Below are 13,448 nucleotides of genomic sequence, written 5' to 3' on the forward strand. Positions count from 1 at the left end.
TTTCCCACAAAGTAACCTGCTAGACTCTATCATACACACACAGGATACCAGCACCACCATCCTTAGAGTGGAGGCTCAGCCGGTAGCACAAATGCAATTAGGTGCACATTGTGCTGGGATCAGATTACAAAAATTCCACTCATTATGCATGTCGGGAACAATGAGCAGACATGTAGTGTAACATAATTGAAGAATAGTGGGTATCTGGGAATTATTCCCCCAACAGAAACAGCCCAGTCGTAACTGGTAGTCCGTGTAATGCTAATAAATATTATGTTTGGGTGGGAATAAAAAGGAATTAGTACAAGTAGTAATAGTAACCAGCATGCTTAACCTACTGTGGCAGAGGCATTACTGGATATCATAAAAAGTTAAAGTTAAAGTCATTTTATTTCGTCTCCCCAGGGAGAAACTTGTCATGGATATCGGGAAAATTCCTGCATCAATAACAACAGTAAAACATACAACATACCACATTCAACAAACAAAGGCATCCAGCCACCTATTTAAAAAAAAAAATAAAAAAATACACAAAACAGTAGGGCTACTGTGCAAATTGCCATCCATGTGCCTATGTAAAAGAACTATCCAACATTCATCTTGTTCTGCTTTGCATGCATTACAACCACTTCTTCACGCTTACATAATCATCCATACATCCAGTCCATTCTGTATACATTTCTTTGTCCAGATACATCACTTCCCATGCGTTCAATCCTAAAAATATACAATCATTACTCCATTTCTATACCCACATACATTTAACCTTGAAAAGTTTATTACTTCCTAGTTTACAATCAGTCATATATAAATACTCCATTTCTCCATTCAGCCCTGACCATGCATTTCAATCCTACAAAAATATACATGTTTTCGTTCCATTTCTACCCGCACATTCAGCCATGTGGATACATTATTTCCTATATTCAGTTATGATCACCGTTTCTCATTGATGAGCTTGATTGAGAGGGGGATGAATGAATGTTTATACCTGTTGTGTTTGCACAGAGAGACCCTGTACCTCTTGCCTGAATTCAGCAATATATATTCAGGATACAACGGATGGGAGCTGTCAGATAGGATAGACTTAGCCTGATTTATTGTTGCCTGGTCAAAGAGCTCCTGCGGGTTAAGAGGTGCTGGTGTTCCCATAATTTTGCCTGCTGTCTTAACTAGGTTAAAAATCTGGGTTTTAGATTTGACTGTTAGGTTCCCGAACCAGCTGGTAATACCATACTGCAGAATAGACTCGATTTGCCCTTTAAAAGATTAGCATGATATTTTTACTAACCCCAAACACTCTAAGTCTGCGCAAGAAGTGGAGGCGCTGATGAGTTCTGGCACAGACATCTGCCACGTGCGTGCGCCAGCTCAGGTCACTGTCAATGTGAACTCCTAGATATTTAAAGGAGGTCACCTGTTTAATGTCAGCACCGTGGATGGTCACAGTGCTTTGGTCTCCAACTGATCTGGGATCTACCAGCATTTCTAGAGTTTTTTTGTATTGATTTGAAGTTGATGTAGATCGCACCAATTAACAAACTTGTCCACACCAGCTCTGTGTAAAAAGAGCCGAACAGGTCAGTAGCAGGACGTGTTATTTAGCATGGATAAATACTACAGAGGGAACACAACAGATATTTCTCTGTGAAACATAAAGGTTCACTTTCACCTTGGTTTTGTCTTGTCCCCCACTTTAAAACACAGCAATGACCTGCCTCATCCTGGTTGTTTACTGTTATTTTCCATCCAATCATGGCAGTAGTGCTGTCTACATCTAACACGCTGAAGTAATCGTTTACATACATACATACATCGATTTATGTAGGGTGCGTTGACAGCTTGGATATAAGCAGTCATACTGTAGTATCTGTACAGACATTAATTTAGCCCCACTCGTGACCGTACCAGTGGCCTTTAGCGCGTGCCCATCCACCTCGTTGATAAAGCACGTACCTCGGCGTGGATGAATGGCATTGGCCACTGCAGTGTTGCTGTTCTTGGTGTTGTAGCGGAGGAAACGAGAGAGTTGACATAGGTGGGGAGAACAGGACACAGCAGCAGCCCATCTTTCTGAGGGGAAATCCTTCTTCTGCAGGGATGAGAGGATGGACTGTCTGTTGCTCATCTGGCGAGGTAAACGACTGCAGCCTCGGCTGAGGTGAAATCCAAACATTTGTAACAGCTGTGCAGGTAAAATCTGCTGCTTTCAGAAACAAGGTTATGATAGGACTACGGTGAGTTGTGGCGTGCAGCTCTACTTAAGCTTGCCATGCATCAGGTTGTTGTGCCGGAACTGATGTTGGTTCAGGGGCGCTTCCAGCGGATGAGAGAAGGAGTTTCTAATCTGGGGAAATGTAGCAACCAGGTGTGACTTAATGGGCACTGGGTTTGATGTACTAACCCCTCTGTTTAAAGGCTTTGTTAGTGAGTGGAGGCAGCACGTTTCAAATCAATCAATTGTCCAATACAGATGATCTGTAAAATGCCAAATATCGGAGCCAATAAGCAGCCAGGCAATAACTGGTCACCCCCTATTCCGTCCCAACCCTTCTCAACACCCTTTGGGAACCACTCGTCTAAAAGCCATTTTACTGCAGCCTCTGTTCACAGCAATATATTGCTCAGAGTCTGTGCCAGTATCCCTGCTGTTTCTCCAAACAGGACGCTAACTAATCGCAATCTACTGTAGGTATTTCCCTTACTATGGATAAATATGTAACCAGACTTCAAAAACCTGAACCATCCTTTTAAAAATGTCCCATGAATCCCTCAGCTTATGCTTGACAGAATTCAGACTGGGCTGAGAGTAGTACACAATAGAAACATGAAGTGTATTCCCACCTTTCCCGTAATCTGAAATGTGTTCTTGGAAATGTTTTTGTTTTGTGAACGTTTGTTGTGTTTTCTCACATGTTGTGACCCTTGGGGCCATTGTACCGAGAAAATGAATGAATGAATTGAGTAATTACTTAATAAAGAATATATTTAGGTAGGTTTTATCTGGGCACTAAATTACAATAACAAAAAAAAACATTAAGCACAAGTTAGTGTCTGGCTCCAAAACAAAATATATAAAGAAACTAAAAGAGTTCATATTCTTAAGTCTGAAGAAGGTTTGAAATGCTGATAGAATACTTAAGTATTTTATGCCTAATGGTTAAAATACTACTTCAAAGATGTATCTATGTTATATTTAAAAAAAAAAAAATGCTTTTAAACCATTTGCTACTTTTCTTTGAGACACCATTTAGTGAACTGTACATTCAGCTTTAAACTCAGCTGTGTCTATGCTGCTTGACCTTGACTGTAAATGTATTTAATATTTTGTAGGTGGACCACTTTGTAATTTTGGAATCTGGGTGGATCTCTCTGACAAGAATCAACATTTTGGAAGTGTTCCAGAAAACAGTTACCATGCAGATGAACTAACTGTATGAATCAATCTTACATTTTAGCGGCGACTGACAGGTTAAGCTCCTTACCTGTAACAATGGCCGTCTTTCCCTTCAGCTTCACTGAACTTGAGCACCTGGATCCGCCGAACACACCGTAGTACACTATCACATAGAAGGAGACTGCTCCTGCTACAAGGGAAAGCAACACCGACATCTCTGCACTGACTGAACCGCACTGGGTGATACGGTGTCAAAGTCGATAAAATAACAGATTGTTCCGGCTAACACTTTCAAAGTAAAATCTTTGAGAGCAAACAAAACCGGTTTTACTGTTTGTTAAGCACTAAAGTATCAAAACTCCCTCACAATACACATATCAGCACAGGCTTTTTAAAGAAAGTAGCCAAATGATATAATTATCTTTACAGTTTAAATGTATCAATTTCATATAGAACTTGCTTTGAAGGACCCACAAACTGCGACAAATTAACAACATCCGGTTGGGCTTCCCGTTTTAGCGTAACAAAGCCGCAAGATGTCGCCATAGCTGTTCAAAAGAAAGCTTGGATTGTCAAAGTGAAAGTAGGCTACGGCCGAGAGCTGATACAATCGTTATTATTAAGCACTCCCCCGTTTCCAAATTAATCATTTATCATTATTGCCCATAGAGCTAACTGGAATTGGCCCCAGTAACCCCCCTGAAAAAGGTTGTATAAAACATTCCCGCGACCCTCACGGAAAAAGCGGAAGAAAACGGAACGGAACGGATATAGTCATCAATAGTAGTCATTATTAAATAATGTTTTATGCTTTCCTATTGAGGTGTTAATCGTAGCCTATTGTGGCCTACTGTGAAGGTGAAAATAATCAGTAGAAAGTGGCCCACATTAAACCCTGGAATGTAATCTGGAAGTAAAGGACAGTAACCACGATAGGCTACTAGCAGTTCTGACGAGGGTTTGATTACTTTACTTACTGCTTTGTCAAGTATCCAGGCTGTACGCTGATGGATTTATTATTACACATTTCCAGTGCACAGTCAAATAAATACATAAATGAAGGGAGAACGATTATGTCATGCTTGACAACTTGAAAGTTAAGATTTGTTTTTCAGAGTTAGGTCAGAATTTGGTTTGGTTAGTGTTAGTTTAAATGATAATGGTTAGGTAGGACGCTAGGGAATATATTTTTCTTGCTTCTAACTCAATGGTGCCTGTACATTTCTGCTGAGAGCAATAGTAATTTCGAGGAATGGCTGGTTGGTCAAGAGAACTTGCCATAAATGAGTTTTGACCATAAACGAATTAAACAACACCTAAAACCATGACAATAATGCAACTTCAAACATTCCCTGGTAGGAAACTTACTTGATAAACTCTAAAATCTATCTATCTATCTATATTTATCAAACTTCAAACATTATAAGATAGGAAATCTAATTTAAAAAATAATTATTCAGTGAAATACAGTTTAAACTATGTCACAGTGCAAAAAAAAAAAAATGCTTCTCTCGTTGAGGTATGCTCAATTTCCCATAAGTGAGTTTTGACCAGTCAAAGAACAACATGTTTTTTTTCCTTTGTTGCAAGTTACCAGTGTTAACGCATGTAAATGAATCACAGCAAGTTGGCCCTTGTGGTCTTTAACAACATGCTGGATGACTCTGCCTAAAATGTGCTTGTACTGTGGCCTGAGACCACCCTCCCTCACCACAGTGCTCCTCCTGACCCATGGCAAGATTGATGTCAAAAGGACCATCAGGTAGACACACACATGCACAAAGTGTATTTTTGAAGATGTATTCCAAATGAACTGAAATTGTTCTGCAAAGTTAAAGTATTGACAGTTGTGGGTATAGTTTGAAAAATAACTGAAAAACTGGTTAGGTATGATATTATTTCATGTAAATGAGGTCTTTGACCATGAATTCCAATCAGAGGTGTAAAACTTTTGGTAATGATTAGTTATTCCATGCTTTAAAAACATTCAAACCAAACCAGATGACTTTTGACCCAGGAGAACAAAAGTCACAAGACCGTGAGTGTTCATTTTACATTTTTCTTGAAAAGCCCCATTTCAGTGAAATAAAGCCCAATTTAGTATTCTGTGCAAAAAGGTGCTTATTTAGAAGTGAAATACAAAATATGGGCATGAATGGCTTTGGACCATAAATGATTTGAAAAAGAAATTGCCACCCTATTTGCCATAATATTTATCCACAAAACTGAAAAACACTTTAAATCATTATATTCTGCAAAATTAGCTTCCAAGCTAGCAGGGAACATGTTTATCTAATGTTCAAAGAACATTTTAAGGATGTTTTCAAATAATGTTCCTAAAATGTTACATGTTAACATAGGAAGAATGTTTTACCTGCAACATGTTGAGCATGCTCAAGCTGATTTGGAGAGAGGTAATTTCATAAAATAATTATAATAATAATAAATCATTACAACAAACACAACTATCTACCAAACATTGAAATATGAATAATGCAAAATAAAACCATATGTGGCGATCAACAGTTTATAAGTCAGCATTAACGTAATGTATCGGTATGTCAATTACCCCAAACTGTTAGCTAGCTAATAATGATAGTAATGTTAACATTACTGTGGGTTCAATAACAGGTTTACCTCTCCACGGTCCTCTCAACCCGAGATAAACCAGAGCCGCTTCTCCTCTTCCTCCACAAGCAGAAGGCTTAAAAAGGAAATCAGTCATTCCTGTAGCTTAAACATATTTGACAGTCAAACTTTACTCTTCTTGTCACTTTCGCACACCTGGGCTGCAGAAATAGTGACGTACGGGTAGGGGTGGGAACATCTGGTGAGGCAACCAGGAAATGCTCCGAAGGCTAGAGTGTCCCATTTAACAACGGTTGACGCGGCCTGCAGGTCTCTTCATGACCCAGCCTTTGCGGGCGGCGAGGGCTGGGTCCTTTAAAGATGCTGCCCCTGAATTGTGACACAGATAGTGTCCACTATGTTCTTCCCTCTATGTTTTCCCCTTCTTGTTGCGTGTTTGTCTCCCTCTGTCTGCCAGTATTGTTTCCTTTCCCTTCTGTGCTTCCCCTTCATTATCTCACCTGTCCTCTTCCTCCTCTCTCCCCTCACCTGTTCCTTATTCCCTTATCAGTGTGTCTGTGTATTTAAGCCTTTGTTCCCAATGCATTCCTTGTTAGTTCGTTGTGTGCTTTGAGCATTGTGAAGTTCCCTGTGTTCCGCTCATGTCTTGGGTCTTCGTTGGTATGTTTTGGATCTTGATTTCTTATTTTTGCATTTTGAGTTGAACTTTGCTTTTGGTTATACTTTGCTTTAGCCTTTGTTGCTACTTTGCCTTTTGTCCCTTTTTGTCTAGATTTTGTATCTGGCTCCCTTTGTTCAGCTTTTGTAAAATAAAGCTTGCCTTCTGTTCCCCCCTATTTTGCCTTATTGTGTATGGTCTGGGTCCTCAATTACAACCTCAACCTTGACAGTTCTTCTATAAAACAATGTTACCTAATAACAAAGGAAGAACATTCTTGAAACAACACTTTGAACATGTTTTCAGGATGTTTTTAAGGTCTCCAATTGCAGAACATTATTTCTGAAACATTCCTGTAATGTCATATGTTAACAAAGGAAGCACATAATCAAAGCAACACTCGCAAAATGTTTTCGGCATGCTTTTAAGGCCTCCAATTAAAGAGGTTTTTTATAAAATATTCCCACAATGTGACACGATAACAAAGGAAGACCATTGTCAAAACAACATGCAGAAAATGTTTTCAGGATGTTATTGATACCTCAGATCACAAAAAAATTCTAAACCGTTCCTGTAATGTAACATCCTTTAATGTCATGCTAAGATTATCCTTAACTAGCATGCCTCGCTCTCACTTTTCGCAACATTACAGATATTGACTTGTCAGCGCTCTCTAACGAAATTGATTACTTTCCCAGCAGAGACCATTTATCTACCACAGATGAACTGGTATCCCACTACAATCTCGGACTTCATCAACTGCTAAATACTCTTGCACCTCTGAAAACAAGGTCTGTTTCCTTTAACCACTCTGCTCCTTGGTTCACAACAGTGCTACGCCAGCTCAAAACCAAAGGCTGTCGCCTGGAACGTCTTTATGTCAAAACTGGCCTACCAGTGCACAAAGAAATGTATCATAATCACATACTCCAATACAAGGATGCTATTACTTTTGCCAAAACCACATACTACTCAGCCTTATGTAGGACAGCGGATGGGAACACTAAAGCCCTATTCTCAACCATCAACAATATCCTGAAAGCACCTGATGCTCTACCACCTCACCTTCTCACAGTTGCACAGTGCGATAACTCCATGACCTTCTCCAATGCCAAAATTGAAAACGTCCACCAGACACCGACTGCGTCAAATAACTCTACACCCTCTCTGCACTCTCTGCCCACATTTTCCATCAGTTCTCCACTTACCAGCTTCAAACTGCCAATTGTCTCTGAAATAACCAGACTCATCCTTAAATCCAAATCATCCACCTGCCAGATAGACCTCCTGTCTACCTAAAGTGCCTTGCAAAAGTATTCACCCCCCTTGAACTTTTCCACATTTTGTCACGTTTTAACCACAAATGTAAATGTATTTTATTGGGATTTTATGTGATAGACCAACACAAAGTGGTGCATAATTGCGAAGTGGGAGGAAAATTATACATGGTATTAATTTTTTTTTTTTTTTTTTACAAATAAAGTATTCACCCCCTTCACTCTGATACCCTTAAATGAAGGGCAAGTGCAACCAGTTGCCTTCAGAAGTCACCTAATTAGTAAATGGAGTCCACCTGTGTGTAATCAAATCTCAGTGTAAATACAGCTGTTCTGTGAAAGCCTCAGAGGTTTGCTAGAGAACATTGGTGAACAAGCAGCATCATGAGGCCCAAGGAACACACCAGACAGGTCAGGGATAAAGTTGTGGAGAAGTTTAAAGCATGATTAGGATATGAAAAAATATCCCAAGCTTTGAACATCTCACAGAGCACTGTTCTATCCATCATCTGAAAATGGAAAGAGTATGGCACAACTGCAGACCTACCAAGACATGGCCTTCCACCTAAACTGACAGGCTGGGCAAGGAAAGCATTGATCAGAGAAGCAGCCAAGAGGCCCATGATAACTCTGGAGGAGCTGCAGAGATTCACAGCTCAGGTGGGAGAATCTGTGCACAGGACAACTATTAGTCATGCACTCCACAAATTGGGCCTTTATGGAAGAGCGGCAAGAAGAGAGCCATTGTTGAAACAATGCCATGCAGTTTACCACAAGCCATGTGGGGGGCACAACAAACATGTGGAGGAAGGTGCTCTGGTCAGATGAGACCAAAATTGATGTTTTTGGCCTAAATGCAAAACGCTATGTGTGGCAGAAAACTAACACTGCACATCACCCTGAACACACCATCCCCACCATCAAACATGGTGGTGGCAGCATCATGCTGTGGGGATGCTTGTCTTCAGCAGGGACAGGGAAGCTGGTCTGAGTTGATGGGATGATGGATGGAGCCAAATACAGGACAATCTTGGAAGAAAACCTGTTAGAGTCTGCAAAAGTCTTGAGACTGGGGCGGAGTTTCACCTTCCAGCAGGACAACGAGCCTAAACATACAGCCAGAGCTACAATGGAATGGTTTAGATCAAAGCATATTCATGTGTTAGAATGACCCAGTCAAAGTCCAGACCTAAATCCAATTGAGAATCTCTGGCAAGACTTGAAAATTGCTGTTCACAGACACTCTCCATCCAATCAGACTAAGCTTGAGCTAATTTGCAAGGAAGAATGGGCAAATTTTTCTGTCTCTATATGTGCAATGCTGGTAGAGACTTATCCCAAAAGACTTGCAGCTGTCATTGCAGTGAAAGGTGGTTCTACAAAGTATTGACACAGGGGGGTGAATACTTTTGCACACCACACTTTTCTGTTTTTTATTTGTAAAAAAATTAAATAAAATCATGTACACTGAAAAAAGTATAACCTTGCTCAAATTAAAAGAAATGATGTCCAGATATCACATCTAAAATATTTGACTTCACAGAATCTAAATTGAGTTACTTCTTATGACCTGATTATTTTATTTCTATGTAAACAATAATACTGCACTTGACCCAACCTTAATTCTTTGCCTTGATCCAAATGATTTTCTTAACATTTTAGTTATTGAACCAAACTAATAAATTGAAATTGAACCAACCTAATGTATTCACTTTTAACTAAATTAACATGAATCAATGTTTGCATCGACACCACTTAATTCATTTACATATAACCAAACTTTTTCACATTATATTTGACCTTACTTAGAAAATAACTTGTATTTTCAATTTCATAAACTCCATAAAAAAAGACTATAGCAGTATAGCCACCAGGAGGACACAGAGTAAATATTGAGAATCTCTAGCCAGAGATTCACCTTTTATATGAATACACACCAACTGTGACCGTATAGGAAGTCTCTCCCGGCAAACACCCCTTCACTCACGGTACCAACATTTTATCATCTTTGTTAACTCGACACAATTTAACCACAGAACAAGGATGTGAATTAACCCGCAACTGTCTTACACATCATCTTATTCACAAACACATTCACGAACCATAATTACACCAACTCCAACAGAATACCCAAGAGTTTTTGCGCCACAGTCCACAAGGGGCGTTACAAGACACTTGGCCAACAGATCACTTTAAATGTATTTATTCTTCTTTAACATATGAACCATATGCAACATATTTAACACTAAAACAAATGAAGGCCGACTGCCTAATCTAAAAGAGGGCAGATATTGTCTGGTCAATATGTAGTAGTAGTAATGAGTAACCCTGGACTAGAACACTAAAACTTTGATTATCAGCAACTGCTTTGCTACTTAAGTAAACGATATCCGCGATGTCAAATGGTGCGTCTTGGCCAGCATGCTGAAAGAGAGCTACAGGACTTGACATGTGCTCTGACCATGCAGTGTACAATGCGCATGCACAATTCACATTCGACTCAAACTAAAAATATTACCTGCAGGTCATGAAGAAAAAACAAACAAAATGAGAGAAATCAAAAACATTGTTTTGGGTCCTTTGGACGTATATTTAGTTCAGTATAAATCAAACTTGATGTCTCTAAATGCAAAAAGAATGAGTTTCACAATCATATCAATAATTTTATCCTGTTTTAAATGGCATTTATTAGTTTGAATGAACAACTGCATGTTACACTTTTTTCAGTGTATCAATTTCCTTCCACTTCACAATTATACACCACTTTGTGTTGGTCTATCACATAAAATCCCAATAAAATACATTTACATTTGTAATTAAAACGTGACAGAATGTGGAAAAGTTCAAGGGGGGTGAATACTTTTCCAAGGCACTGTATCTACTCTTTTTTGCAGTTTACCATCTGAAGAAGCCAGAGTGGATCTACTTCATCTTCGAACCTAGTGTGACTAGGTGATCTTACTCAATGATATGCTGGTCAGATGCCCTGATATCAGCAACAACATCGTAGGGGTGCCCATGAGGTTCAGAAAGGAACCTGTGGCCATCAGTGCTGCTTTCCAACACGTTTCACTGCTTCATAGGTAAAGAAGAACACCCAGAGACAGTTTCCAGGGTATTGCAGCAACAGCCTCCACAGTAACATTGTGGACTACTGTGAACTTTATGCAGTCCTGGCACTGCCCCAGTATCCAGCAGCTGACTTTGACAAGGAAAACATCTATTCTTCCTTGATTTCAAGTGTTTTCTGTGTGAAGTGATCAGGTCAAAGCCTTAACAATTGCTGTGGTATATTTGCACGTAAATATACCTTTTTTTACTGCCCCCAGATGGCCAAAAAAAGTAAACGAATGCAAAATGGTTAATTTACAGTAAAAATATAGACATGCTACACTGAATAGGTGTGAATGGAATTTAATGTCTGTGTAGGTTGATGGACCAGAAGGTAAAAGAAAACAGACACCACACTGAAATAGCAGTCTCATGTGCATAAAGCTCTTTCAACCCTCTAAGTTGCGCCCTTGGAGAAAAACTACACCAGCGAGAGGGTATTTTAATTTCATCATGTATGTCAAAAAAGAGTCGAAATGACGAGAATAAAGTTACAACACAATTTCGTGAATAAAGTCAAAATGTTGAGAATGAGTTGACATTTCAAGATTATGTTTGAAACTACATCAAACAGCTCATATGACTGTCTTAACAAAATGCCTGTGAAGATGAACTGGTGAAACTACTCCAGAAATGGCTTTAGTAACAAAGAAATTATTTTTCTTTTAGCTCATAAACACGATGTAGTTGTCAGTATTAGGACTTTGAAGAGATTGTGCCAAAAACTTTGTGTGTTTGTCAGGAAAAACAACACAAGCATGGGGGAGGTAGCCACGTTCGTGCAAGCCGAAATTGAAAGGATGTAGTAACGGTAGAGACTGGAGGGCAAATTGCATAGCTGTCAGCCACTCCCAGGTCTCTCCCCTAACTGGATTTGAGAGACCAAAAGAGTTGACTTTATTCTCGACATTTTGACTTTATTCACAAAATTATATTTTGACTTTTCGACTTTTTTGCATGATGAAAATAAACTTCCTCCTCTAATTTTTTTCCTCTCATCCCCGGGTCTAAAACTCTTATGTAGGCATGAGTGAGAGAGTGGAGCAGCGGAAAAGTGAAGGGTGACACATGTCCCAGCAGTAGGTGAATGACCATCTCTCACTCTTCAGACTAATGAGAGGGAATGAAGGCAAAGCTACTGCAAACCAGCAATGCCTCACATGACACTGTCATCTGCCACCACCACTGGTACCAGTCAGACCCATGGAGGGGCCTTCACTCACACAAATGTCCCACTGCCACACAATAATGATCCACTCTGACTTAATGGCAACTTGTTTTGATTTGATAAGTTCATCGAATTCATAACTGACTAAATTTCAAAAGCTATCTTCTCTCTGTGGTGTGGTCCTCTGCTAGCTTACAGTATTTTCTTACCTACAATCAGTGTTGAAATGCTCCTCAGAGTGAATAGATCTTGTGGATGGAGGGAGGCGCAGACTGAATAGAGGGGATAACAAGTTGAGTAACATGGCTTGTTTGTCCTATAAACCCTAATGTCAGGGACATTCAGGAGGCAGAAGTGCCTGTGAACCCTGTAACACTCCTCAGCAGCTGTTATTTGCAAGCTGAAAGAAGAGGAGGAGATCTAGCAATGTTTCTATCATCCTGAACATTTTTATGTCGTAGACATAAATAACCTGAAAATAGTGTGGATACACATCATTTTCGAAGAGAATTGTTAACAAAAAATCAAAGAAAAGTACAGACACTGAATAATTTCAGAATAGAGAATGAAAAATGTGATCCTGCCTAACCCTGTGTTATCACTACTAATAGGTAAAATGACCAAAATTTCAAAAAATAGCCCAAAATATGTACAAATTAAACATTCTATTTGTCAATCTTGCTTTGGACAAATGGCCAGACTGACCAACGCTTCTGCTCTGCTGCTGAGGGTAAAAAAAACAGTGTTTAGTCACCAGTAAATAACCCCTCTGTGACTCCTTTGTTAATATGTTAACTATTCACATAGTGATTGAGTAGTGTGTCCGTTGTTTATGAATGAGGTTGGTGGGAAGATTAAAACTAGTATTTTACATATTTTCAACCTTGTTGTGCAGTTATGCATAGTTTAAACTCACAGATGTTTAATGTGAAATATAATTCCAGTGGAGATGCCAAAAGAAACAAAATGCCACATGGAAATTTTAAGAAAATCGGTCTGAAAAAAAGCTGCACAATTTATACTATAATTTCTCTCAATAAGTTTTTTAGATGTGTTGTAATTTGATAATACAGATCAATTTAGAAAAGACATAAATAAAGAAGAAAACGATATGGAGAAAACACATTGGGACGCAGGCAAATACATGCATGTATTCACATTTTTATGTACAGAGATGCAAACGTTATCAGCAAACCCAATTTCTCACAGCAGTAGCTGCGGGACACCAACTAGCAACAAGCAGCTCTT

The 13,448-nt window shown here is 39.2% G+C and overlaps 1 protein-coding gene across 2 annotated transcripts in view; it reads right to left on the bottom strand.

Moving 5' to 3' along the window:
- The window catches only part of dhrs13a.3 (dehydrogenase/reductase (SDR family) member 13a, duplicate 3), a 30,435-nt gene extending 26,797 nt beyond the window's left edge, over positions 1–3,638 (bottom strand). Inside the window, exons 1-2 of one of the 2 annotated variants that reach the window (XM_030406346.1) lie at positions 3,486–3,598; positions 1,957–2,156 (exon numbers count right to left, since the gene is read on the bottom strand). In XM_030406346.1, the coding sequence (XP_030262206.1) occupies positions 1,957–2,128 (172 nt within the window). In that variant the 5' untranslated portion in view covers positions 2,129–2,156; positions 3,486–3,598. Of the gene's footprint in view, positions 1–1,956; positions 2,157–3,485 lie in introns of both variants that reach the window. The other variant, XM_030406355.1, reaches the window with a different exon arrangement.
- Positions 3,639–13,448: the final 9,810 nt, after the last annotated feature.

This window comes from Sparus aurata, chromosome 2 (assembly GCF_900880675.1).
Source record: "Sparus aurata chromosome 2, fSpaAur1.1, whole genome shotgun sequence".
Lineage (NCBI taxonomy): Eukaryota > Metazoa > Chordata > Actinopteri > Spariformes > Sparidae > Sparus > Sparus aurata.